Here is a 27217-nt window from a genome sequence, read left to right on the forward strand (position 1 = left end):
TGATACCAATATTTCAAGTGCCTCATGATTTGTCTTGTTTATCCAATTCTTAATAAGTTCAACTTCCCACATCCCAATACCCCTCTGGGGAATGGATCAGTCTGGAGGTGGACATGGAGGGGTGTTTACAGCTCCACAGAATTTCTCTCAGAATGACATTGAAACTTTTTTCAGAGCAACATGCACAACTCTTGCATGAATATTTGTTTAAAAGGTAATTTTTAAAAAAGAGAGAGAATATTAGGGAAATAGGGAGAGAGATATTTAAAATATTTCAAATCACCATTGTTAAGAGAAAAAACCCCGTGCAAACAGATACAGTTCCACCTGTTCCTTACAGGCCAAACTGTGATTGTGAACCCACTGGGAATAGGTGAGAGACTGAATAACTCAATAACAGACCAATTTAAATTTCCCAGCTACACTATTATGAATTTGAGAACACTGGATAAACAAGAAGTTTGGCAATCAGTGGCTTCTCCCTCCATAGGGCTTAATCTTCAGCAGGAAGCAAACAAAAGAGGGTGGGTGTCTTAATATCTCTTCAAATGAGGTGATAAATAAAATTTGCAAGATAACATTGTGCTGTATCACCAAGTTGCACCTGGCAGACAGTATCAGGTCTGACTGGGGAGATTCCTTCAGCATTGGAGATGTGGCAAGTTATGAACCGATAATTGAATGTGGTGCCTGTCAGAGACCTGACTATCTTGACTAGACACTGCTGACTTTATCAAAAAGAATCATAGATAACAGTAGGACTATGTGGGAAAGTTTTTTTAATAGCTTAGACACACAGAGCCACAGCCACGAAGGCAGTGCCCCTCTGCTGCCAGGCAAAACTCTCCCCTGGAATTTGGGCCCAGGCTCCCAGTACACAGGGCAGTTAGGCAGGGTGGGATTTTATTGGTTTTTTGACAGTGTCCAGTTGGGTAGGGTCCTGCCAAAGAAATCCACTGGGACTAGCTGAGAGGAGGGCAAGGCTGGGTTCATGTTCTTCTCAAAATGGAGGTACCTTATTCCAGGCAGTCATCCATCTTTGTCTGGGATTCTTTGTGGTGAGCCATTTTCATAGACTTATAGAACAGCCCAGGTTGGAAAGGATCTCGAAAGATCATCTGGTCCAACCTTTTGTGGGAAAGGGAGCCTAGATATGATTATCTAGCATCCTGTCCAGTCATGTCTTGAAAGCCTCCAGTAAGGGGAACTTCACTATGTCCCTGGGGGGGAGGTTCCACTGATTGATTGTTCTCACTGTAAAAAAATGTCTGTCTTATACCAAGATGAAATCTCTCCTGGTGCAACTACATGCCCCTTGCCTCTTGTCCTGTTCATGTGGCTCCTTGTGAAGAGGAGTCGTATAAAGAAATTGTCAGACCTTTATAAGCACACACACGTGGAGAAAAAGACAACTCCTTATCTCCTCTTTTCCTGTCATAGCAGGTCACTGAGTTGGGACTCTAAGAGAGCCCTCAGTGCCCTGAAGGACCCTTGGTCCCTGTGTCTCAGGGGGTGCCAGTGCTGCAGGATTTCAAGCTCAGTTCCCCCTCCATCTGCTCTGCTCAGCTTCTCTAGCACAGAGACTGGGGAGTTGTGTTCTTCATTCCCAGCAAGTGCTCCAGCCCCTGGTCTCAGATTTTTTCTGTGCCTCTCGTGGAAACTTAGGCACATGGGGACTTGTGTTTGGGTGATATTGCACTTTGAGTTGGAACTCCTAATGTTGGACAGTGCAATTCTAAGATAGCAGTTGCATACTGCAGACGTGCTGAAATTAAGCAGTGTATGCTGCTGCACGTCTGAAGTGAGACAAGACTCTGGTCCAGGCCTGTAGGTTTTCTTTCCTCAGAAACTGAGGTATGGGGCTGATGAGGAGAGGTGGGTTGGTGGCTGCCTCACATCTCATTTTGATATAAATCAGCAGGCACCCAGAACTGTCACCTGGTCCTCAGCAGCACTCCTGGTCCTGGAATTTAGATGTAACGGTAGTTGTCAGAAGTGTAGCAACCTCTCCTTTTATCAGCAACAGCTCAAGACTGCACCTCTTGGGTAAAACTCAGCTTTTGTTAGCAAGATGTGAACATTATATTTAACACGGAAAATAAGCTCTTTCTGCTCCCGCATGGATCCTCGTGGTAAAATCACCATTTCATTCTATGATGTGAGAGAACACACTGGGGCTAATTTCTCATCATGGCTCATTGGTATCTGAAGAGCATGATGACTGTGGTTCCAGTCCTATGGATACAATACTCAGCTTTCAAATTTATCTTGCACCAGTCACTTGGCATTTGAGCACCCTGCAGAGTGAAGCTGGAGGCACACCTACTGCCTTCTTTCCTTCAACCAAAGGGGAAAGAAATTGAGGAAGCTGCCATAATAACAATTACTCTTACAGGGCTATCCTACTGAGGAATGAGATAAAGTGAGTATGTTGCCCAGCTATAAAGGAACACTTAGTGATTCGTGTTTAATACAAGCCATATTACAGTAACCACACTTAGAAATCCCTACCATACTGACTGGTCCATTGTATTGCACATTCGTATTAAGAAGCAATCCCTGCCCCAGAGAGCTTGCAATTAAATGTGAAGCTGACAGACAAAGCATTGTCCCCAGAGTATCCATAGTGTATTCAGGCACAGGTCATTAAAGTGTTTCATTGACTAACTACCACCGAGGACTATAACAAAGTCAGAAACTGAACCCAGATAGAGTCCTGTTCCCATGACTTAACCACAAATAAGCCTTTCATCTCTTTGCCTTTTGAATGCTCTTCTGAGAACATCAGGTTCTACAAACATATCATGTGTCTTTCGCTGGACAAGCCACCTGCCAGCAACCCTCCTAGGCAGGCAGGTAGGTCTCCATCAAACAGATAAACTGAAATGTTAGTAAAGTTAAAAAAACCCAAACCAACCCCCCCCCCCCCCCCCCGAACCCTTGAGATTGGGAATATTTAAAGGCGATTTACAGAAGTCTCTTCTTCAATATGGTAATGAACTGAAGAATCGAAATCACTTAACTTCATTTACAAATCATGAATATGTATCAGTGCCTTTAAATGAAAGGACGACTAAAACAGATATAGTGTTTGTTCAATTCATTAAAAGGAAGACAATTTATCAGGAGGTTTTTTTCCACTCTTAAACTAAAGCTATATGCAAATGTAGGGAAATCAAGACCTTGCGCTAATTCTGCTGCATGATGAATATTTTTATAATCCTAATTAGAACCAGTCATTTAGTTCAGCAATTTCCCCCAATCTAGCCAATTTGAAATTAAAATAGATGCCTTGATTACAAAACTCATTAGCAAAGAAGCACCCTTTTCGCTAACCAGTTCATTTGGAATGCACAAACTGAATGAAGTGAGGAGCACTTGTGTTGTCAATTGCCGTAAGTGAAGTGAGCCTTAATTGTTAGCATTGTGAAGTATTTGTATTGCTGTATGTTTCATTGCAGTATAATATATCATTCATTAAATGTAACAAAAGCAGTTTTTAAATGATTTAATTAAGTGGTATTGGTGCACTAGGTAACTTTTATAAAGTCAAATGTCACAATTGTTTGCATTTGAAGTATCGATGGGCGTTACTGTCAGAAAGAAGACATATGACTCTGTGTTTATTCTGATTATGGTTAGCCTGGCAGTTTTAATAGGAGATGAGAAATTAAATTATGCAACCCTGGCTCTACTTCAGAAATGCCCAATGAATTTTGTCCTAGCAAAATAGTGAACTTTGGGCTTGTGATGATTTGTGGTGGCAAAAAGAAAGTAACTGCTCATGAAACTTGATTTAGCTAGAACAGACTTTCCTATTGCTTTTTATTTATGTTATAGATACTTCATGAACAGGTTTTACTTTGAAAAGGAAAATATAGAGATAAATGGAGCGAGACGCATTCGATGCTTAAATGTGCTCTTCTGCTAAAGCAACCTAGTTTATCGTGTAACAGAGCAAGGATCCTGTGGTTTATTCCTGGGCCAGCTAAATCATGGCTGTATATTGATTTTATCTGGAGCCTAAGTGGGGCGAGGGGTGGTTGTAAATGTAGCAGATGGGAATAAACATGAAGGAATGAAGAAAGCTGAAGAATGAGAATACCGGGGGCATGATTTATTTTGTCTGACTGTAGAGATCTAAAATCTAGCAATGCATACCTATATTAGGTGCCGAGGCTGCACATAGTAGTTGGTGGTAATCTACTGAATGGTGTTGATTGATTTCTGGAAGCAAATGTAGGTGACTATTTTAGGATGAGGTAAATTGTACCTTAGACTCATTTATATTGACTAGGCCTCCACTGACTGTCAAGGAAGTAATTTCCTTTGCTGAGATGTAAGTATTTGCTATATTACCTGAGATTAGGGGATTTGAAACCAACCCTGCTGTCTGGATGTGTGCAAAATGGATTACATGGGATATGATTCCAATATGATCAAAGCAACAAAACGCATTAAGTTTCCTAGTTCCTGCTATCATGCATACAGCTTATAATGACCCCCAACCTGGAGGAGAGAGCAAACGTGATATGCAAGCAAAGATGGAGTTCCCAACCTTTTGTTTTCCTTTATCAGGATTCATCTGTGTAGATGTGGGTTACCTACCAGGCTGCTTCAGTGAAATGAGATGAATCCAGAAGGGTTTCCTTGGCCTTTTTTTCCTTTTCCTTTTCTTTCTTTCTCTCTCTCTTTTTTCTTTTTTCTTTTTTCCTTTCCCTTTTTCTTTGCTTTCCATATTGCTTTTCAAAGCTCTGTCTCAGTATTTCTCTGGCCTGATGGCAACATTAAGTGTCCTCTAAAATCTCTTGAACAGAATTATAGATGATATCACTTTCAATTGAAGAAAGAGCGCAATTCAACTGTTGACTCCACTCAGACATCTGCTGATGCTGACCATAGAAAGCTTCAGTCTGGTTCCTTTCCCCTCTCATTGAATTTACTCAATGTGGTGCTTGAGTTTAGAAATGTGACTATTACAGGCCAAAGAACAACAGGATTAATTTTACGCAAAATATCACAGCTGAAGTAACAGAGAGGAGCCTGTGACAATGAATATAAACTTGTGTGAATTGTCATGAAATTTTCATTTTGAATAGCATTACATATAAAATATAGAACTTAATAGAAAAAAAGGCAACCCTCACCTCAGAGCAACCAAATGGTTTAGCCTGGGCCTAATTTTAAAGTTATGAATAAATGCTTTTGTGGATTAAGACACGTAAGTATGTAAGCCTTTACATATTAGGGTATGAAGTGGTTATGCAGACAGGCTTTCACTATTGCAAAGTGCCTGCAAAGACATACAAGTCATGTATGGGCTTTTAGTGTTGGGATTTTAGGTAGTTTCACTCTCTTGGGTTTTCCTGTTCTCCCATCCTTCTTTAATGCTTCAGGACGTTAAAGCCATAGCTTGGGCAAGATGGGTCTGCCAGCACCTGAAATTATGACCATGGGCATGTAGAATTCAATACAGCGGGACACTATTTAATTCCCTTGGACCTTTCTGGAAGGTGGCAATTAAGAAGCTGTTACGTTTTGTTAGCCAAGAAGGGTCATGCTTTACCCAGAAGGATTCAGGACCCAGCAGCTCCCATTACTGTCAGTGATTCAGGCAGCTGAGAACTGTTGGAAGTCTGCCCGACAGGGACTATTCTTTCTGTCTGGGTAATGGTGGCATTAATTAGTATTTGCACATTGCCTTGACAATACAAGACCTCACTGTTTGGAAGTATTGCACATTAGGATGGCAGCGGGCTACTTAAGACAATACTTTCATCTTAATGTTCTCAAAGATGGATGACTGTGATGGGATAGACCACAGTCCCTGAGGCAGCCAGCTGGATGGATGATGCTGAGGGGTTGTCACGACCCAGGCTGGACAGACCAGGGAGTCGGGTTGAGTTTGGAATTCCCTCGGGCTAAATTAAGGTGAAATGACACCAAATGATCAGTTAAATGTTTTATTCATGGCAGAAGCAACCTGAATTTGGGAGGCATAACAGTAGGTGGCATGGTTTCTCACAACAGGAATTGGCATGAAACTACCTCAGTAACCCGTGTAACCTGTGGTAACCATATACATCAATTCAGGGAAGAAGGAGATCCCTCCCGTTGGGTCAGGAGGTTCGGAGCGGACCCCCTTGCTTTCTAGACGCGTCCTCGGAGAAGGGCCCAGGGGTGGCTGGATCCGCTCCTAGTCCCAGACTTGGTCAACGGTTTATGTCTTAAAGCAATGAGGTGTAGGGATAATATGAAAAGGAGAGAGAGAGACAGAGGAAAAGAAAAGAGAAAGATTTTACTAGTCCTGGGTCCAGTGTTGGTCTAGTCAGTCTAAAGGTCCAGTTCCAGTGGGTGCGCGCGCGCATGTGGGGCTTCAGTTTGTGTCCTTTCATCATCTTTGCCCCTCCTTCAGGTGGGCACTCGAACTCATTAGGCTAATTAGGTGTCACGTGCAGTTCGTGCTTTCAGAACCTTCAGGAAATGGGTCAGCGGGCTTGGGGGTCATTTGGGGAGTAACTTCTCCTTCCCTGCAGACGTGACCATTGTTTGATCTTTGGCCATGCATGGTGAGCTGCCCTGCTCAGCATATCAGAACAGCACATCAGAACAGGGAGCTGCGCACCCTCTGGCATGCCCTCCCAGCCCTGCTGCTGATGTCCCCTGCTGATCTGTGCTGATTGGCTTCTTCTCACCTGTGGTTCCTTGCTGTGCGGGGTTAGTTGTTATTAGGCAGAACTTGCCCCACCACAATGTTTGAGACATTAACTCTTTCAGTCTCTCACAGGGGTGAAGGTACAGTCCTGCCCCCACCATGCATGCACCTGCAACATGCCTACTAGTTACATCATCAGCAACCAAGAACTGGGACAGTCTGTGAGGGTGCTTCCCGAGGGATGCATTTCTGTGTACCGCACCGGGAGCTTGCAGTCAGGAGTGGGAACAGCAGGCTGTTGCTTGCTCTCAGTTCTGCCCCTAAGGCAGGAGTGTTTCAGCTCCCTGTTAGCAGCTGCTAAACCAGCAGAGCCTTGGCTGTAGTTGGCAGTGCGAGGACCAAAGTCTTTGCCACTGTTTTACTTCTAGCTGCTCTTGGAGCTGTGCTTTCCACTGCAATTGAGGATGTGCAGGGCCCAGTCAGGTCATCAGAACCTACAGGCTGGCCCTAGACCACACAGAGCTTCTGTGACTTGATTTCAGTAGGTGTCTATTGCTACGATGGCAACACCTGCGTATTGCTTTCCTGCTGGGCATGTCACATCCATTTAACAGGACACTGTTATTATATCTTATCTCTACCAGTATATTATCAAAATCTTTTTATACACCTGAGAGGTGCGTATCTGAGAGCCAAAGAAAGAGAAACTCCAGAAAAGGAGCAGGCGCGAGCTGACATTTTCTCTCCACCACTCTTCTGTGAAGCATAACTAGATTTTGTAAATCCCAGCATGCCCTGGTGATTTTTGCACCGTGCAGTTCTTAGTAGGTCCCTTCATGCCACGACCAGGAGGAATCATCTGGTTTACCCAGCAGTGCCAGTGTTACCACAGTCTTGTCCTGGTCATGTTACCTACCATTGTCATGCAAGGGGTATTTAAATGGCTCAGAAATCACAGCTTGATGGTTGCCAATACAGAGGCAGAGGCAATAAGGCAGTGAGAGAGGCTGAAGGGAAATTAAGGCACAGAAGGTGAAGTGAGCTATGCAAGGTTAGCCAGCTAATCAGTGACAGAGCTGCAATGTTACCCAGACTTCCTAAATCATGTTCTGTTTTCCTTTCCGCTGGCACGGGTGGCCCTATAGTAATTTTACAGGAGTTCCCCTTCTTGCAACATTGTCTCTCCCCAGGCTTCAGGCTGTGGCAGAACTTCCAGTGTGGTTGGGGTGGAGACCCCCTGTGGGAATTTCACATCAGCAGGTGCTGTAGTGGCAGATGTGCCACAGAGCAGAGAGGGCCCTTCCTTTATATTGTAGCACAGCAGTCTACTAAAAAGCTCATACATTTAATTTCAAATAATATAGTGGCTATTGTGTGAAACAGATTTCTGTAATACTGGAAGCTGGTATGTGGCCCTAGTTTTGTTTCAAATTGCCCTTTGCAAATAGGTTTCTCTCTGTCTCTCTCTCCTCCCCTTTTTTGACTCACTACAAACCATCCCTGCCTCCAGTGCTTGGTTTCAGTGGGGAAATGGACCATGTTCTGATCTAATAGCACACCTGAGCTGGCTTACAAAAAATGTGTGCAGTCACATATGTAGCAGCTGAAATTATTTTAGGTCCATTGATTTTAGCAGGGAAATGCTGATTTACATCACTGGAGGATCTGGCCTGAAAACATATATGTTATTCTGTTCCCTCAAGAAAACAAGATAGATGTAGTTTACTCCTTCCAATGTAGAGTTTTGGGTTTTTTTTCCCTAAAACCTGCCTGCTGAGAGATGCAGATTCCCTAGGTTCATCTGCCTGTGTGCAAGCTATCGCTTATGTTAAGGCAACTGTTTATTTCCATTGTTCAACTTTGACATATGAAAATTCACCTCTTTTTCTTCTTTTTTTTTTTAATTTTTTTCTTTTTTTTCCTGTTTTATTGTTTTTTTCTTTTTTTTTTTTTCCCCCCTCTTTTTTCCTTTGAAAAGAAACTTAATGTAATCAATATTATTCTGGGAAATAGAGGTGCCAGAGGAACAGCTATAAGTCCTTTGTCCCCACAGTAGGCACAGATGATTCAGATTTCCCATACGCTCAATAGTAACCCAGTATGAGTTTTAGCTTTTCATGCTCATTGCTTCAGTGGTGAAACAGGAGGCCAGTGCCTGGATTTTCTGGTCTAGCACCTCAGAACTAGCAATACCAAGCTTTTAGAAGTCATGAATTGGTCCTTTGAAAGTCATGAATTTTGCAGAGAAAAAATCAGGAAGGTGTTTGAATAATTTCAACTGTCCTCTCTTATATTTCTCTTGATGCTTCTACGACTGAGGAAAGGTTGGGAATCATGTTTTTGAAATGCTTCCTCACAGTTAATGAAAGTAGAAGCTTTATCTTTAAAGAAAAAAAAAGGCAAAAAAGCCAAGATTTTCATAATCTCCTGATTCTAGCACTGTTCTGCTGCGGGCCATTTATGCTTCTAAGAGAGTTCTTTATTCATCATTGCAAATCTGGCACATCTTCAATTGCATTTTGGTGCTTATTTCAAACTGGTCTTCCATATAGGCTGTCTGGGAGAGGGCTGGTGGCCTGTTTGTATGGGGTGTGCACACACTTGTGTGTGTTTTTGAATTTTTGCAGTAGAAGTCCCACAACAGTTTTGTGGCAGTTATAGGAGTTTTTTCCAGTGTAATAAAATTCTTTAGATTTGTGTTCAATTGATTTTTATTGGACCATGGGTGGCTATAAAAAGAAAGTTAGGGCATGATGCGGTAAAATTTTGGCACATCCAAAGTATTGTGGGTATGATAAAAGGAGGAGCTGAGGCACCAAAATGAAGGGTGATATTTTTGAGAGAAGGACAATTGATAAAACAGACAAACAAGAAAACTTAAAGCTTTATAGAAAATCCTTGGGATTCTGTAGTGCAAAAGGAGGAACACCTGATCCTTCCCACAGCCTCCTACATTGGGCATCTCATTTCTGCCAGAGGGTCAGTGATCATAAACCATCTGAATGTAGATTTGGTAGCATTTTATACTCGCAGTGTTCAAGAGATAACAGCACGTACAAATAACATGTTAGCAGAATATATGGTACCCAAGGGGACTTTCCTGTCATATAGTAAGAGAACAATAATGTCATCAAAGGTTTTGCTGCCAAAACGGGATTCTGGTTTTGTCCTCTGACTAACACAGTACTTGCTTCAGGCCAGTTGATTTCCTCAGATCTCAGTGCAAGTCCACAAGAGTTATGCACGCACACCCAATGGCACAAATGTGACAAACCTGAAAGTTCTGCTGCAAAATTGAGTCCGATGTTCCCTAGCCAGATAAGTTGTGTTTTTTCTCTAGTGACAGCATGGAGAAGGCTGCTTTAGTTTTCCTCTGCAGCCTTCCCTTATCTTATGAATTATGCTGTACCATCACTGTGAACGTTGGTTAACTTCAGGAATTAAAAGTACATTATATCAAGTTTGGTGACTTTTTCTTGACTATAGTTGTTTCCTTGGATTATTGTTGTTGAGTTTTTGTGTGTTTTTTTTTCTTCATCTTGCTCCATAAGGTGGATTGAAGGTACCTAGAGTTTGAATTAAATGGGTTAAATAGCTTAAATGTAGACACCACAGAATATGAAGAAACCTAGAGAGCTGCTGAGAGAGGTTAGATAAGAGCTTCCTTTTTCTTGCATGATCTGCAATTGCAGATTCATTTCTTCCAAAGGTACAGTTTTCCACTCTTTGATTGCAGGAACCGGGTGATGGATGAATCAGAGATGACACTGTAAATGGTGTATGCCCGGCAGCCCTAGGGGATCCCTGAAACATGCAAGTTTCTCATTTGGTGATTTTTCTGGCAGTGATGCCTCAGTGCAGTGACAGTTTCTGCTACAACTGTCAAGCTAAATTGTTCCTGATGGTGGCTGGCATTTACAATGATGGTATTCATTTGGGTTCCTCCTGTAAACATCCGTGTGCTGCCCTTTCATGCTGGTGCATTGGTGGTATTGTCAGTCTCCTCTGCACCGTCAGATCAGGATGAACTGAATCCCTGTGAAGTGCAGGGAGGACACCATCTCTCGCCTTCCATGAGACCACTTGGTGTTCAGGATGAAGGAAAGGATATTCCCCTGAGGCTTCCCAGATTTGAAACCCCTTCCTACGTGTGATCTCTGGCTTGGCTGTGTGTGTGTATAGAGAAAGGTGCCTGTGTAAGCAGGCTCTGCTTTTCCATTCAGTAGTTGCCTGTTGTCAATGCATGGATTACCAGGGAATCTGGCCAATGAGAAATTTGGCTAGGTAGAGCTGGACTGAATTACCCTACAGGATTTTAAGAGTGTTATAGTAAGAGCAGTACTGGAGACATCTTCAAGCTAGCAGAGCCCCTGGTGGGGACCAGAGCTGACTGGTGAGTAGGAGAGTAAGGCTGAAAGGAACTGCGAGTTTCTTTATTATATAATATGTTCAGCTCATGGAAGCAAGTTTGCTTTGGCACTTGAGGCATCCAATCAATCAAGATGTATGGGCTGTTTCATCTTAAATTTTAGTTCTCTTGATTTATTATAGGGCAGGATATGACAAGCGTGCGATAATGAAGATGGCCTAAAAGAGTGAATTGTAGAAGATTGTAGAAGAGCTAGGGTGTTCAAGTAGGAGATATTTGCTAAAGCTGCATCTTCAACACTATCAGAAGCTGAACACTACCTTATTTTTATAATCTTTTTAGTCATAGAAGTTATTTCACAGTCACAGTTGTCCTATGGGCAGCGTCTGTGTTGTTTTGGGGGACACAAGACTCCCATTAACTATGGTGGGCCTCTCTTTATGCTAGTTTGGTCCAGTATCTGGCCTTGGTCCCAGGCAGTATAGAGCATAGGCTGTGCGTACGGACCAGAATTGTCCAGAGAGAGATTCCTCCCAGTGCAGGACCTGTACACTTCCTAAGCAGTGCCCATTCATCCACTGTAGCTTCTCAGAAGACTTTCAGGGTGACATTGGGGGCATATCCATGACCAAAAGAGCTGGAGGTAGCATGATGTGTTGTGGCAGCCTATAGATGCCTGCTGTAAGGCCCAAGAAGCAGAATCGAGCTAGAGTAAATCCAGTAAAATGCCAGTTGTGCCATCCTTCCTGACTTATAGATCTCCTAACAGGCAGAGCTGAGAATATGGCCCTTCGGCCCCTTTGCAGACTACATTGCCATGAGAAGTAGTTGACACCAGAGATAAAATGGAAAGGAAATTATTAAAAATTAGTATTTACAATGCTTGTATTGAACTGTCTTAGGAAGTGTATTTAGGAAGAGTCTCTAAGGATTAGAAATGTCTGTCTCTGCCCTGCCTTCTCACCCATGCCAGCCTTCAAAGCTTCCCAATTCCTTGGTGTTGTGCCATTTACATACAGGTAGACAGTTCTGCGCTTCCTTTTTACAATCCCTGGAGAAATTCTGCACATTCAAGTCTTGGAATCTCTCTCCTTGGGTCACTTTTGTCATTACCTTTTCCTGACTTCCCTCCAAGTTATTTGTCACCTGCGCCTGTGATGCGTTTTCTGGTGTATGCATCTTTGCCTCAGACTCAGTGAAACCTCTGCCATGGGGAGCAAAGTGTTTAGCTGGTCTGACTGCACAGCACTGGCTCATGAACCTGCCTAGCTCATGTGCTAATGCCACTGAGCAGAGCAAACCCCTCCAGCTTCACAGCTTTGTTATCGTGCGTGCATGTGGAGAGACTGCAATGGTGTCTGGCAGCAGAGGATGGTGGGATCAGAGCAGGATTAATTGGAGCAGCCTGTATTTATTCAGTGTCCAGCCACAAGCTTCCTTAATCATCAGAAAGTATATCTTTTGTATAGTTCAGCTTTTGCTCGCCCTGATTTTGAGTGCTTATCGGAAATGTGCTTGACACAATGGGCCAGTGCAATGCTGTTGTTTTTCTCATTTTTCCTGAGGATGACAAGAGTTGCTTGTCAGCTTTTGAAATCTGCTAAGATCCCGGCTGAGTTCCTCTCTTAGGAAAGGTGTCATTTAGTGGTCACAATTTTGCAGCGATCTCTTCTTTGCATCACAAATCCCTGACAGAACCCATGGCCTCAGGCTGAGGGGACACAGTGTCCTTGTAGGGTGAATGGGGTAGAAGAACGCAGACAGTTTGTGAGATTGCTCTGACTTTGTGAAGACAGTGAGTTGTGTAACACCACTGCAAAGTGGGTGCAGGTCTTAAGCACCTGTGAAGTTTGCTGCTCCTCAGCTGGTGACATGAAAACTGTCTGAGGAGGGTGGACATCTACCCTCTGCAGGGGCTTGGCCCCAAGTGGGGGCAGCTTTACTTTACAGCATTTTCACCTGTGTGAGCTAGATTAGTTTCAGATGTGCGTCTGCTCAGTGTCTGCAGGGTGATGGGTCACGTAACTTGGGAACTGTCTTGAGTAACCTCCCTTGCCTGTGAAAATGCTGATGAATGGAAAACCAAAGCTGAATTGGGTGGCTGGGGTGTGTGTGTGTGTTAAATAACATACGATTTAATCTGGAGCAAAATACGTTGCTTTAACTTTGCCAAAATGACATGTTCTGCTTAAGCCCAAACCAGTATTTTTTTTTTTCAAGCCATGTGAAATTTTTTACATGAACAACAATTGTATCTCAGAATAAAATGCTGTTCTAAATGCAATTTAAAAGCCTTTTTCTTAATGCCCATGCATACATTTTCAGAAATGTTTTTTCCACTTAAAGAAATAACTCAGCAAATTCTTATATGAATTTGGAAGGTGGTTTGATGGTGTGAAATCTCTTTCTTTCACTAGTCTGAAAAAAACCCTCTTCCATTAAATCCTGTTCTGACTAATATAGAGGTTACCCTACAGGTAGTGCCACAGGGTTTATAAAGGAAGGAGAAGAGGAAGAGCCAAGCAGGTGATTGTAGCTTTATGTCCCACTCTGGCTAATGTCTGAGCCTCTCCTGCTTTGCCTGTTGTAGTCTTATGCTCAATAAACATGAAAGATTGGTCTGTAATAGCAACGAATGTACCCAGATGCTTGCACTGTAATTAAAGACATATATCACACAATAAAGCACATTTGAATGAAAAATCTTCCTATTAGACATGTGATTCCCATTTATTTCCCTTTATTGTTAAACTTTGGGAGTATAAGCATTGATGGAGCATAAGGAGGGGCTTCTAAAGGGCTGCAGTGTGGAGCCCCCAGGAGGAAACAAGATTTTCCTCTTGGGCTGGGAGGGCACAGAGCTCCTCGGCGCAGGCTGACCTGCACGGCCCCATTGGCTGTATCCACGCAATTGGCGGATCCAGCTAGCATAGACCTAGGACCAAAAACTGCCTAATGATTTTTAAGCTGAGAAGAAGCTGGGAAAAGGGACAGCCTGGCTTGGAGAGAGAAAAGTCAGCAGCCATTAGAGCCGATTCAGTCTTTTGTCACTGTTAAAGAACTGATCCTAGGGAAAAAGGGAGTGAAGCAGCAGCTGGGGACAACAGGAGCAGCCTGTAACCCTCCTCTGCCTCTGGCTGAGCCTATTGGATGCCAGTGGAAGAAGTATTGGTAAAGATATCTCTTGGTGCACCTTGTAGACCATGGTAGCAGGAGGCAGCTCTGCCACCTCCATCCTGTTCTGATCTCTTCACAGTCCCAATATTGTCCCTTCCTCCCCTGTTCTGCATCCCTGCCCCTTTCTGTGTCTACTCTCACTCTCTGCTCGGCATCGCTGATGTGGGAAACTGTCCCCCTGCATGGCATGTCACTTGCCTTGTCTGTTATGTCTCAATCTATTCTCAGACTCTGGAAGTAGGGTTTTTTGGTTTCGGGGTTTTTTCCCCTTTTATGCCTTTAGTTTTCAATAAGGCTTGTTAACAAAACACTCATCGGAAGGGGGTCAGTGGCAACATATTGCTCAATTTTAGCCCTCCCCCAGACTCTAGAGCTGATTTTGAAGTGGTTAAAATGTCATGAAGAAAGGAGTAAACAAACAATCAAAAAAGTTAGCCTTCTCTCAAAATGGCATTTCTATTTATAGTACCGTTTGCAAGTTGCTAAAGCTAAATTATTTAGAAATGCTTGAAATTGTTTTGACTGACCAAAGTGAACATGTTTTTGCCCAGATTTTCAGTTTAAGAAAAAAAATCTGAAAGTAATACTTTTCATCTCAGTTCTGAGCCACTCCAGCATTTCTGGAGGTGGGGAGAAAGTAGGAAGAAGAGAGGCTGTTTTTCACCCAGGACTGAAACATGCCTTAACTTCTTCAGTGATACTCATTTATGTCACTGCTCCTGTTGCAGCTGTATCCGGACTTCCTGTTCCACTACAAACCAGTCACACAATAGAAAAGCAAAAGATGTGCTGTGCTCTCAGCAGAAATGACAATTTTTTGGCTGAGTATGCTCAGTACCAATTAGGCTATAGACAAATTGAAATGTGAAGGTTTTTGAGTGGACTTTTTTTCATCAGTTTAATCCACTTTTCTCTTTTTCTTGGAGATGAAGTGGAGAAGCAGAGAGAGGCAAGTCTTGCTTTGAGCACCAGGGTTAAGCAAAATGCACTACTGTGGGTGGACCCATCAGGTTAAACCATTTTTTTTTAACTGTAAAAGCGTGAAACATCACATCGGTGCATTGTCTTAACCTACCTGGTTTCTTTATAAGCCAGGTCTGGGTTGAGCTATGCAATTACAACATGAAGTCAAACATTTCCAAAGTATTTGGGCTTTGTGCAGAAGATCTCTGACCAGTTTCTTATAATAGTGGGCTGGAGTCTGAGTTTCTTTCGTCTGAAGACCTACTTTTGTCAGCCAGCATGTGAAATATTTCAGTATTAGATTTTAAAGTGCAAAGAGAACTTCCCAACTTCTGATACATTTCCACCCCCCCCCCCCCTTTATGATATAGAGGTGATGGAAATGCATTTAGTATTTAATTTCTGTCTAGAGCAGTTTCTCATCAAAATATTCTGTTTCCAGTGCCCTTTCTACTGTACAACATCTGCAGAGAAATGAGCAGCTCTGGTGACTCTCAGACGTGCAGTAGTCTGTGGATGTGCTCTCTTTCCATGCCTAGACAATCGGTCTGTATCATGCTAGAGAAGAACCTTGGGCTGTAATGAGGTCTCTTGATGCAGCCTTTAATCACCTGGAAAGGAAATCAAAGCAGAGAGATAAACTGGTCCATTTGTTTTCATTACAATTACTAGTTTTTACAACTCTGTGTAAACAAAGCCCATAAATATGGTGCTGGTAGAATTCTTTCTCCTAAGCTCAGCTCCACCAGCTGTTACACAAATCTTTTGGCTCAAGAAGCAGGATTTATTTTTAGGTTCTTTAGTGTGGAGCTGTCAAGGATGCCTTACCTGAATTGTGATTTCTAGGAGCTTGTGGCAAGAGAAGAGAGCGAGAAGCTCTTCTTTCCTTTCTTTAAAGGTCCAGAAGCACTTCCAAGCTTCAGATCTTGGTTTCTCTGGAGCCCCAGCAAAGCAAGGTGGCAAGGATAGGTATTTCCCTGGGAGGAGGTAGAAGGAATAAGCACAGATGATATCATTGTTCTTGAGCTGGTCATCAGCTTGAAGGTGACATTAGCCTTTGTGTCCCCTGACAGTAACTTGACACTTCAGAGGTGTCTCACAAAGGCCTAGACTGAGGGGAATGGTGGAACAGAGGAATCAGAAGGCCCTGAATCTTTCCTTGAATGGAGCCTTTCCTACTGTGAGTAATAAAGCCTCTACCATGATAAGGGTTGCTCCTAACCTGGTTTCAGCCACCCAATTGAAGCATGTTACACTTGAGTCCTGTCCCTATTATGCTGCAAGTAACATGTCCTGCCTCACATGAGAACCTGAGAAAAGGGGCTGCATAGACCCCACAGGTTAAACATTGTACTGGTGCCGTCAAAGAGAGAGGTATCCGTCTGTCCTCAGAAAAGGAGGGATGGAATCTAGCTGAGGAAGGTAAGATGGAAGATCTGATATAGAAGTAGGGTGTGTTTTAGTACCAAGTGCTGTCTTCATGGCTACACCAAATCTATCCTGCCTGTCTTCTTATCCAATTCTTCTTGATTCTATCATCTGTCTTTTGTTGCTCTGCTCTGATAAGACTTTGCAGTCTTCTCTGCTCCCAAAGGCACACCATGCCAGTGCCTGAGGGCAACTGATGGCTGCAGGATTGTTGTAGCAGGTCTCCACAAACGGATTTAGCATGTGGGGCTATGAGAAGGAGGAAAACCACAATTTTGCAACATCTCAAATGGAAAAATTAGTAAGGGGAAATGGCTTGTGTGTTGTGGGTAATCGTTGGAAATCATCAGGTCAGTCTTCGGTATTTGGGAGTTTACTATCCCAACTTGAATACCTTGGGGATTTGCTGATCTGATTACTATTTGAATGAAGAGTTATAGGGAGATAGTGTCTCAGGGATTCAGCTGGAGCTGAAGGAAAAAAAAAACATTTACAAGTGATGAAACAATAAAACAGACAAAAAGAAGGAATACTTTGGCAGCTTGGAATTTCTGTGCTAAATTCAACAAGTGGAAAGCATGGGGACTAGATGGATCTGACTGTCAGGAGTAGTCTTACAGTGGTTGAGTAGGGGTAGGTATTATTTTAGAGTTAAACGAAAGAAATATAAGATAACAGGGAGAAATGCAATTATTACTCATATTCTTTCACTTGCTGGAGCAGTTATCTCCTACGGTGCAGACTCCTTTGTTTGTTTTTCTTTTTTTTTCTTGCTAAGTAAGGGCAACCTTATTAAATCCTTCCTGTCTAATTTTAGGTCTGGAACAAAGATTTTTCTTTGCAGTGGGTGAAGTGAGGACCATCCATTTATTCTATACAGAATATAGTTGCAAGACCTTGCAAAATGTTTCTTCTGCAGTAGACGGCTGCTCAGTGTGCCTTTAGAAGAAACATTTTCATTGCAGTTTGAATTTGTTGCTGTGGTGGGTTGACCCTGGCTGGACGCCACGTGCCCACCAAAGCCACTCTATCACTCCCCTCCTCAGCTGGACGGGCGAGAGAAAATATAGTGAAAGGCTTTTGGGTTCAGATAAGGACAGGGAGATGACCCACCAATTACCAGGCAGAACAGACTCAACTTGGGGAAAATTAATTTATTACCAATCAAATCGGAGTAGGGTAATGAGAAATAAAAACTAAATCTTAGAACACCTTCCCCCCTGCCTCTTCTTCCCAGGCTCAACTCCACTCCCAAATTCTCTGCTTCCTCCCCTCCAGCTGCACAGAGGATGGGGAAAGGGGGTTGTGGTTAGTTCATCACACGTAGTCTCTGCCGCTCCTTCCTCCTCAGGGTAAGGACTTCTCACACTCTTCCCCTGCTCCAGTGTGGGGTCCTTCCCATGGGAGACAGTTCTCCACGAACTCCAACGTGGGTCCTCCCCATGGGCTGCAGTTCTTCACAAACTACTCCAGTGTGGGTCCCTTCCATGGGCTGCAGTCCTTCAGGCACAGACTGCTCCAGCATGGGTCCCCCATAGGGTCACAAGTCCTGCCAGAAAACCTGCTCCAGCGTGGGCCTCCCTCGGGGTCACAGCCTCCTTCAGGCATCCACCTGCTCTGGTGGGGTCCTCCACGGGCTGCAGGTGGATATCTGCTCCACCGTGCACCTCCATGGGCTGCAGGGGGACAGCCTGCCTCACCATGGTCTTCCCCACGGGCTGCAGGGGAATCTCTGCTCCGGTGCCTGGAGCATCTCCTCCCCCTCCTTCTTCACTGACCTGGGGATCTGCAGGGCTGTTTCACTCATATATTCTCACTCCTCTCTCCAGCTGCAATTGTGCATGTTTTTCCCCCCCTTCTTAAATATGTTATCACAGAGGCACTACCACTGTCTCTGATTGGCTTGGCCTTGGCCAGCAGTGGGTCCATCTTGGAGCTGGCTGGCATTGGCTTTATTGGACATAGGGGAGGCTTCCAGCAGCTTCTCACAGAAGCCACCTCTTTAGCCCCCCTGCTACCAAAACCTTGCCACACAAACCCAATACAGTTGCATATGGCTCTCTTCTTCCATGTGATAGGTTATCTCTGGCAGTTGTCAGACATGGCTTCTCTGTTCTGTACTCTCAAGGCTGAAAAGCATTGTGAGTTTTTCCTTCAGTTCATTTTCCTTCTAGGAATGAACTTTCTGACGTGTTAATGATGGCACCTTCTTTTCCTTTTGTAATTTCATCTGTAACATGGAAGTGTAGAAAAAAGACACACCTTGCAATTTTCTGAGTGGTTTACAACTTTTTGTTAGTTTCTGAGCCTCTAATTTTTTTTCCAGTGATCATGGTCATTTTCGCTCTGTAGAGAAAATTTAAGACCCTGCAACAGACTTGCTTTTCTGAGTTACTCTTTGCAGATTGCTTGCATGTAGTCCAATTTCCTACAGAAATGTTGACCTAATTTTATTTTTCATCTGTCCCAGTTTGATTTTTGGCAGGAACCCTCCACACATCTTGTAGATTTTTCCCACCATCTCTGGCTGAGAAGGTGTTTGCTTTTGTGCTTTTCTGGGTTCAGAGTCATCTTCTCATGTAAGCAATCCAAGCTACTGCTTGGGATCATGCTCCTCCGAGGACATGGCAGGCCAAGCTAATCTGCCCCTCCTCTTCCATCATGTTACCATGTGTCCACTGCTGCCCAGTAATTACCATTAGGTCAACTCACACCCTGCTGGATTAATGTGAATACATCTTTCCATAATCAGCTGGATGTATTGTCTGGGGGAAGTATAATTTTTTGTGTAATAAATGAATTTTTCCTTTAAGTGCATACAGTCCAGCTGTTCTTCCTTACTTTATCTGACACCATTATTTGCACTCAGGGGTTGGCTGGCAGGCAGGAAACTATTGAGATTCTCACCAGATGTTTGCTCAGGCCAATAGACCAGATTTCATAGCAACAAGGAGTATTTGATTTTATTTGGTTATAAGCTTTTTATGTATGTTCCTGATGCCCTAATTCTTCTTCTGTGTTTGAGCACTGAAGTCTATAAATATCAAAGGTCTCTGAATTTCTTTAGCCTGTTGTCTATTGCTTCTCAATCTATACATGACATCTTCAGCGTGCTTCTTGCCGTGGTAAAGTGTACCCAGGCTATTGTATGCTTGACCTTTCTTCAGCTTGCCCTGAATCTTCAGTCTTCTGCCTGCTTCCCCCATGAAGACCAAGCAGGTCAACCTGGGAGCAGGGAACCTAACGTGAAATCCATCTCAGCTAAATAATCTGTCTATAGTGGGGTTATCTCCTTCTGCACTAGTCACTGTGGACTTTTTTTAGTGTTTATGGGGAGAAATGGAGGCTTCAAAGGCATGAAAAATAAGCAATTTAAAAGTGTATCTTAGTATGGTGTTTGCGCTTTAGAAGTGCCTGTTTTGAGCCTGTTTCTTGCCTATCTAAAAATGAGCCTTGGTGAGTAGCTCGGACATGGATGACTAACATCAGGGGGTTGAGTCTCTTCCTGTGGTTTCCATGTTTTTCCTTCATTGCTTTTTCTTCTCCCCTCTCTCCATAAGTGGAATTTAAGCAGGCCATTTTCTCACGCTGCTCCAGTTCTGAGAAGCTTGACTTCTTCAGTAAAATAATCCTTTTGTATTTTTTTGCTAGCTCGCATTGGGAAAATAAACAAAACAGCCAAACCAAATTACCCCAGCCCCAAACAAGATCATCCAAGCAAGCCAGCAGGATGTATCACCCTGAGAGTTTGTACTGGAGAATTGCAACAGCATGGAGACATTTTTCATGTGCAACACTCTGTGTGCATGCATGTGTGTATAACTCCTTCCTTTCCAGCTCTGTAGTTCTGACTGTGTTTCTGGCATGTTGCATGTGTTCGTGGCATAGAATCTGACACCAGGGATAAAGCTCCTTCTTTAAGGGGCTTGCTGCTTATCTCAGAAACAATGCCAGTGCTAAATAAAATGTTTCAAGTGTTCTCAGAGTTTGAAGCAGCAGCATTCTGCCTGTGGTATGTAATATCCTTATGATTCAGAGTTGTGCTGAGCAAGACAAGCACGAGTTAAGGTTCTGGCCTGTGGTAAAATAAAGTTGTATATCACTTGGTCTGCCAAGGTCTTTCCTAGGACAGATTGTGTGTTCCTGGCAAAACGCAGGACTGTGTTGGTGGATGTGGTATGTCTGGTGCTACGATCCTTGAGTGTCAAGTATTGTGGTGCTGTTTGGATAAACATTTGCTATTTACCTTCTTGATGTTACAGCCTTTTTTTAATGGTAGGTCTAACTAGGCTCCTGAACATAGGCAGATTTTCCCCAGTACCCATTCTCAAAGACTGCACCTGTACTGCTGAGCTGGGGTGACCTCAAAGCCAGGTGTGAAAGCAGAGCTGCTCTTGGATCCTGCTAGTGTGACCAGGTTGATACTTTCAGGGTAATACTTTAGGTGCTTCATCAGGCCTGAGAACACATTAAGAGGTATATTTATGTGACACACAATGCTGGCCCCTTCACCTTCCTGAATCCCGTCTGCCCTGTGGCAGTCATATGCTAGTCTGCAGGCAAGCAGGAATTCTAGGGCCATGCCTAGTAAAAACCCCTGTCATCTGCTGCAAGGGTAGATGAGATTCATAAGCACCATTCAGATGGGCTCAGTAAGGAATTTGAATATTGCGTGTTTGTTCTCCAAAGCACCTCAGCTTTCAAGAGGCTCCTGGAACCTGTCCGCTCAAATAGGTGCAGAAGTTGCTGGGATCAGCCGAGTGCTGTGACTGTGTTTACTGAGGTGCCTCTGTGGTGGATGCAGGATTCTGAGTTCATTTTCATGTTAAAAAATGAATTTTGCCACTCTTGCCTTGAGCCAGGACTTTGTCCTTCTGTTTTGGGTCCTGCTTCTGAATTGCTCCTTAGTCAAGTCCTCTGCATGTTACTCTTTAGCTGCATCAAGGCACAAGACCAGCCCATACAAACATAAAGACCCACAATGGTCTTAATTTTTCATTCATCAGAGCAGGTCAAATAACACAGGGAGGTTGTAGAAAGGGCATACCCTCACAATACACCCTCGTGGTACACTGAAGTCCATCACTCTTGAACCAATGTGTTGGAGTGCTCTGGGAGGTGGAAATGCCAGAGATTACTCATCACTAAAGAGCCAGAGCAGAGCTTTAAAAAGGGAAAATCTTGGCACCAAACAAACCTCATTTCTTTCCGGTGCTTAGTATTCAGCCTTAGGACAAATTAATCTCTATTGAAATCTGCTGTACTTGCCACTAAATTTGTTGTGTTTTCTAAAAGCACCTCTTCTCCCATGAAGGAAGATGAACAAAAAGTGTATATGTATATATACAATTTTAATGCATACTAGGAAACTCTCTATTGTACATTTTATTTAGTAATTCAACATTAACCTTTACATTTGCATCTGTAATACCATAAAAGTGAACTGGGCCAGAGAGACCTTTCAGGAATTTGTTCTGTCATACAGCCTTAAGAGTCAATCATCTGGTTAAAATTCAAAGTGGACGCCTAGAATAAGTAGGTGAATAAATAAATAAAAGTTCTTGAAATGAATAATATCCTCCTTATCTCTTTGTCTGAAATCACCTAAAGGCTGCAAGTTCAATTTAATCCTTCTACCATCAGTCAGTCTGAGCTTTAATAGAAAGAAGGGAGGAAAAAAGTACTCAGTAGCTGGTCTCTTGTTTTTAACTTGATAGAGAGAAGGATGCTCCCTGAATAAGACACTGTGGGAGAGATGAGTAGTTAGAAAGAGATTGTGCTTCATGCCACTGAGTGAGCTATCTGTAGCTACTGCTGTTATGCAGCTGCAAAAGAAAAGGAAATGCTAGGGGCAAAAGATAAAAGAGAGTCTAAGGAAATGGATGTATTTTTCTAATCCTTTCCTTTCATGGTGAGAATGGTTAATCTACTGCAGAATACAATAAGAATGCTAGTCCCACTTGCACTTGCCTGTGAACGGGAGTTAACTGAGGCTAAGCCGCCTGGAGCCTGTGATTTGTACAGCACCGTGGCTCAATCTGCAAGTTTACCCGCAGTCAGGAAATGGAAAGGATAGCCCAGTTGTTTGATGAAACTCAGTCTGTGTGCAGAGGTCCTTGTATGTGTAAAACCATGTCAAATGACTCAAGGAATATTGCTGGCAGGCACCATGCTAAAGTCAAGACAGAGTTGTAGCGCTGTAGCGTTTTGACTCTTGGAGTGTGGATTTTCAGTTACTGTTTCTAAAAATCTGGATGTTTCTTCAGAAAGTGGTTACCTTAATGTTAATGTTGACTTCATAAGCCTATCCTCAAATTTGCAGAAGAAATTTTCTTTTCCTGGCTCCTTTAATTAAAAAAAGGTAAGCAATACTTTATTTTGGATCTTTGGAGGATTGCTTTTGGGGCAGAGGATTCTCTACTGTATTTTTTTAGACTGTCACTGTGATTGGTTGACCAGAAAAGCAGAGGAAGCCCAGATAACATGGGCTTTTAGTGCAGTATCTTACCTTACCTAGTGACAGTGCCAAAGGAATATGGCCAAATCGGAATAGTCAGATCATGTCTGATTTCCTGAAGAACATGGGGCAGAAAAATCTTTCCTAATATTTCTTACCACAAGCCCAGTGATCTTAGTTGGAGTGAAGTCTACGTAACTGGAGCCCATTTTGACATGAAGATTGGAGGATGCCTGCTTCTATCTCTTTTCCCCGATGTGCTTTATTCACTGGCAGCTTGAGCTGTCATTGGTAGAAACTGGACTTTCTGTTGGCATAAATGCAAAGGACTGATTCGTTTGCCTTTACACATACCAGTTGCATTAGATACTTGATGGGGTCTGAATTTCAGTTTTTAAGTTTCCTTTTGCTAGCTGTACATTGGTTTGGTCGTGCAGTTGAGTACAAACATAGTAAGAATTAATCAGCTGCCTCAGGCTTTGGATACTGCTCAAACAGCCCTTTCCAGTCACCTTTGTAAATTGTTCTATGGTCCAGCTCTGATGTGGCTGCTGTATCTCTGCGGTCAAAGGTACTGCCCATTCAAGAAACTTTAATATTCAGTGCGAGCACATATAGTTTATCTTCCCAGTCACACTTAGCCATCCATCATAGCTGTGCCATACTACACATCACTAGGTTGTGAACCTTTCTAATCTGAACATGGACCTGCCTCTGATTTGTAAATCCAGTTACTCCAAATCAAATCAAATGCAGAACCTTTACTCAAGTGATATCGTTTTCCCATTAAGGAACTAAATTTGGATATTACAAACATTTAAGTTTTTTCAGCTCTGTTATCTAACTCCTTAGCCTGCAATCAACCCTTATTTTATTAAACCAGAATTTCTTTCAGATGAAATTTATTTGAAATCCTGTTCAAAACACTGCCTGCTATTTATTTCTCTGTGATCTAGTTGTAAAGCAGAGTAGTTATTTCTCAAAGTGTATTTTTTTTTCTGAAGAACCAAACTTGCTCAAAGTTGGAGAAAAGGAGCTTACATATGCTTTGACTATGAGTGAGTGGATTGTGGGTAATAAACTAATTATATGGCAGTGGCGTTTGTGGTATTAAGCAGAGTAGGTATGAAGCGAACCTATGTCTGAGACTTAGTGTGGAGCTGCATGGAAATCTGGTTACATTACAGCTGCACCATTTGTTAGCCAGAAAGACTCAAAACGATCATTAAATTGAAAATTTGGCTTTCAAGAAGAGCCACTTCACTATCTTTAATGTTTAACTAATGAGCAGATTGATTTCTAACATCTCAAAATTTAGACCTTGTTCTGGACATAGAAGTTGTAAATTAGGAGCACTTTCCTTTTCTTTCCTAAACAGAAGAGAGATGTAATCCACACCATAAAAACGAATCACAGCATGACCTTGAGTATAGAGTCACTACTGTTGTGGTTTAACACCAGCTGGCAACTAAGCACCACACAGCCACTCACTCACTCCCCCCCGCAGTGGGATGGGGGAAAGAATAGGAACAGTAGAAGTGAGAAAACTGGTGGGTTGAGATAAAGACAGTTTAATAGGTAAAGCAAAAGCCACGTGCACAAGCAAAACTGAACAAGGAATTCATTCACCGCTTCCCATCAGCAGGCAGGTGTTCTGCCATCTCCAGGAAAGCAGGGCTCTATCACGCATAACAGTTACTTAAGAAGACAAACGCCATCACTCCAAACATCCCCCCTTCCTCCTTCTTCCCCCAGCTTTATATACTGAGCATGATGCCGTATGGTCTGGAATATCCCTTGAGTCAGTGGGGGTCAGCTGTCCCGGCTGTTTCCCCTCCCAACTTCTTGTTCCCCCCCAGCCTACTCACTGGTGGGATGGGGTGAGAAGCAGAAAAGGCCTTGACTGTGTAAGCACTGCTCACCAACAGCTAAAACATCCCTGTCTTACCAACACTGTTTCTAGCACAAGTCCAAAACATAGCCCCATACTAGCTACTGTGAAGAACATTAACTCTAGCCCAGCCAAAACCAGTACAACTACCTACCACATCATAGTCATGTTAACTAATCTAATTTGTCTCTCATTCTATTTAATGTTAGGAATTTGCATGTCCTCAATCACCTGCTTCTTGGTGGGCTGAAAATGCCAGGGGGACTGCCAGCTTTGTCATATGGCAGCCGAAGTGAATATGTTGGCAGCTGAAATCAGGAAGCGCAAAAAAGTTTGAAAAGGTTTTGGAAGAGCTAACCTGCTTTTGAGTCTCAGGAGCTCAGTCTGGGTTAAATGTGAGTGGAGGAGATTGCCTTATTAGCCATCCCTGGTAGCGAGGCTGATTGATAATTGTGCAGGACAATCCATTTCTGTTCTTTAATCTGAGCTGATTTTAATACTTTATTTAGCAGCAGTCCTTCCTTTTCTTCCTCAAAGTTTATACTTTCTCTCTTTCAGCTGTACAGCTCCATGGACTTTGGAAGAAAATGGCAGCTCATGCACGAGCGGGTCACTCCAAACAGGTTTTACTGGTGAGTTATGCCCTCAGGCTTTGCTTGCTTTGGGCAGGTCATGGAGGGGAGAAGGGGATCTAACCCGAAGGGACTGGTTGCTTTACGTGAACATTAAGTATACCCTTGGTTTTGGTCATCATCAATGTTGTATACTCAGTCCATAGTACATATCTTGTAGTGCTATAGCCTCCATGTTTGTACCACTTTCTTGTCTGGTAACAGTGGTGTCTTGTACAGATGAGTACAAGTCTTCTGGTATTTGCAGAACTTCTGCTTCTTTGTTATATACCTGCTTACAGTAACACAGAGAAACTGCCCAGTGCTTCAGTGACAAAGCTATGATCATTAGACCTATTTTTTCAACCCTTCTGAGAGTTGCTTTAGCCTACAACACAGTCTTTGTGCAGAGCCAGTCACTTTGACCAGTCTTCTTATGCAGCCACTGGGAGAAAGCATGATTCAGACTCCGCTTTGAATCACTCTCTGAGGAGCCAGTTTCTTTCTACTGACTGGTGAGAGCCCAGGATCTGCAAACAGTTTGCTAAAAATCTGCTTTGTGACTATCTTCCTTTCCATTTCCCGAACGTCACCCTCCAAAACTGGGAGACTGTCTTAAAAGCAGATGATTAAACAAATTTAGTTCCTATCTCCAGGCTCCTCCATTTCAGGTGCTGCTTCTCCAAATTTCTTTCCACCATGTGAAGGCCCAGGAATTGACTTTAGAGAGAAAGAGAAAACCCAGCAATATTCTTCTGTAGTTTGATCTAGGATCTGGGGCTTGAATCAGATTCTTAACGCTGTACTTAACTACATGCCAGATGATGGGGTGTGTGTGAATGTGTAGAAGTGCTGATTTACATGATCTGTGAATAGTTAAAAGAAGTGTCTGGTCCTTAAGGCCCCTAAAGATCGTAATATTAAGGAAACAGAGGCTGTTATTTGGAATGGTTAAAAATAAAAAGGACTTGCATGACTTAAGAATTGACTCCCAATTGCAAAGCATGATTTATATATCTTAGACTCAAATTCTCATAGAAATTCTTGCACATCATTAAAAGTACCTGGAATACAGGCCCAAAATATCTATAGATTGGATTTGCAATATTTCCATACCTTGCAGTGGAGATAGACACCTCATAGGATTTTCAAATTGTCTAGGTCCTTCTGCAAATCTGTCTAAACAGCTTTTAGGCTCCCACATTTAAAATATGGCTTTATGGCATCAAGTCTGGAGATTTCCCTTAGTGTACCTGTGGATTTTGGACAGTGTAAGAAGGATTTTGAACATCGAGGAAAAGAAGTTGTAAGGCTCTTAAGTCACATAGACCTGCAAAATGTATCGAAGATCTAGAACCTTGATTGACCATGTTACTGTTTCACATTTCCATAGTGAAGGAAAGGGGGTTATGTTCTCCTGGTTCTGGTGACAGGTGGTTGATTGACCTAACTATCCAAAATCCTTTGATTTCACTGTTCATGCTAGGTGCACATGACAAAGGTGAGTGTGGATCTTCTCCAGGTGAATCCTTCTGTGGAGTAGAATAGCTGGTCCTATGGGATATTTGTACCCTATCCTTTAAATAGCACAGCCGAGCTTATGGTTAATGGAAATTGCCTGTTTGTCCATTTGACACCCAAACCTGTTTATTGTTTTCCACAATCT

At 42.9% G+C, this 27217-nt stretch overlaps 1 protein-coding gene across 1 annotated transcript in view; it reads left to right on the plus strand.

Moving 5' to 3' along the window:
- Positions 1 to 27217, plus strand: part of SORCS3 (sortilin related VPS10 domain containing receptor 3) — a 318567-nt gene that overhangs the window by 178624 nt on the left and 112726 nt on the right. Inside the window, exon 5 of the mRNA XM_052799671.1 lies at positions 25499 to 25572. Coding sequence (XP_052655631.1) covers positions 25499 to 25572 — 74 coding nt within the window. The remainder of the gene's footprint in view (positions 1 to 25498; positions 25573 to 27217) is intronic.

Source organism: Harpia harpyja, chromosome 10 (assembly GCF_026419915.1).
Source record: "Harpia harpyja isolate bHarHar1 chromosome 10, bHarHar1 primary haplotype, whole genome shotgun sequence".
Lineage (NCBI taxonomy): Eukaryota > Metazoa > Chordata > Aves > Accipitriformes > Accipitridae > Harpia > Harpia harpyja.